General features: G+C 66.8%; 1 protein-coding gene across 1 annotated transcript; it reads left to right on the plus strand.

The window, feature by feature from the left end:
* Positions 1-296: 296 nt before the first annotated feature.
* On the plus strand, positions 297-1,085 carry EMIHUDRAFT_259599 (hypothetical protein; the record flags this gene model as incomplete). Its single annotated transcript, XM_005756825.1, has 2 exons — positions 297-472; positions 866-1,085. The coding sequence occupies 2 exons, from the start codon at positions 297-299 to the stop codon at positions 1,083-1,085; spliced, it is 396 nt and encodes a 131-aa protein (XP_005756882.1).
* Positions 1,086-1,177: the final 92 nt, after the last annotated feature.

Consider the following 1,177-nt stretch of genomic DNA (forward strand, 5'->3'; position numbering starts at 1 on the left):
CGCCCGCCTCCGTGCCGCTCGCAGTCACCGTCGGCTCAACCACCCAAAGCGACTCAAAGTCACCATTCTCCAGCCACGGCCCGTGTGTCGACATTCAAGCGCCGGGGTCCCGAATCACGGTGGTTGCCCGTTCCCCCGCCCTTCCCCCGCCCTGTTCCCCCGCCCTGCCCTCGTGAGCACCTCGGTCGTGATGCTCGTCCCAAGCAGCTTCCACCACCCGCTCTCTCCCAACATGCCCTCCGCAGGCGGCATGGGTCGGTTCAGACTCGGACACCGCCACCATCTCGGGGACGAGCATGGCGTGCCCGCACGTCGCGGGCGTCGCGGCGCAGATCCGGGCAATGCGCCCGGACCTGGCTCCCGACCAGGTCACTGCTGCGCTGCTCTGTTTTGCCACGCCCGATGCCATTAGCGGCCTCCCATCCGACACAGCCAACAAGCTGCTCTTCAACGACCTCGACGACGCTACCTTGTCGTGCCTCGAGGCGTCGAGCCCCTCTCCACCGACATCGCCCTCGCCACCGCCACTGCTACCGTCCACCCTCCCCCCGCCACTGTCTCCCTCTCCATCGCCGCCACCGCTGGCGGTCTCGTCACCGCCCCCTCCCTCCCCGTCACCACCCCCACCTCCCGTTCCATCGCCGCCACCGCTCGCGATCTCGTCACCGCCCCCTCCCTCCCCATCACCACCCCCACCTCCCTCTCCATCGCCGCCACCTCCCTCGCCCTCGCCGCCGCCGCCTCCCTCTCCATCGCCGCCGCTGCCTTCTCCTTCGCCTCTGCCTCCGGTATCGTCGTCTGACTGCGTCTGCAACGAGTACGCCATCTCAAGCCACCCGAACCGCTGGTACAACGGCTGGTGGAGGAAGACAGGCAGCGCGTGTGGCGACAAGCCGGTTTACAAGAAGGGCAGGCGCTACCTACTGTTCGACGACCACCAAGGGCGCTGGGAGTTCAGTAGTGGCCCGTGCAACACCGGAAAGGACTGGTACCCCGGGCAGGACGGCGCAAGCTGCCCGAGCGGCAACACTGCTGGGTGGGCGGCCACATGCACCAACGGGAGGGATGATCCAAGCCGCCGCTAGTCCTTCGTATCACAAGAGCTGCAAGAGTTACTCGACTCGTGTTGTAGCTCACACAATCTCTTCCACCCCTCCAGGATTTATTCGGAGCGCAC

Source organism: Emiliania huxleyi (assembly GCF_000372725.1).
Source record: "Emiliania huxleyi CCMP1516 unplaced genomic scaffold EMIHUscaffold_9457, whole genome shotgun sequence".
NCBI classification, from domain to species: Eukaryota; Haptophyta; order Isochrysidales; family Noelaerhabdaceae; genus Emiliania; species Emiliania huxleyi.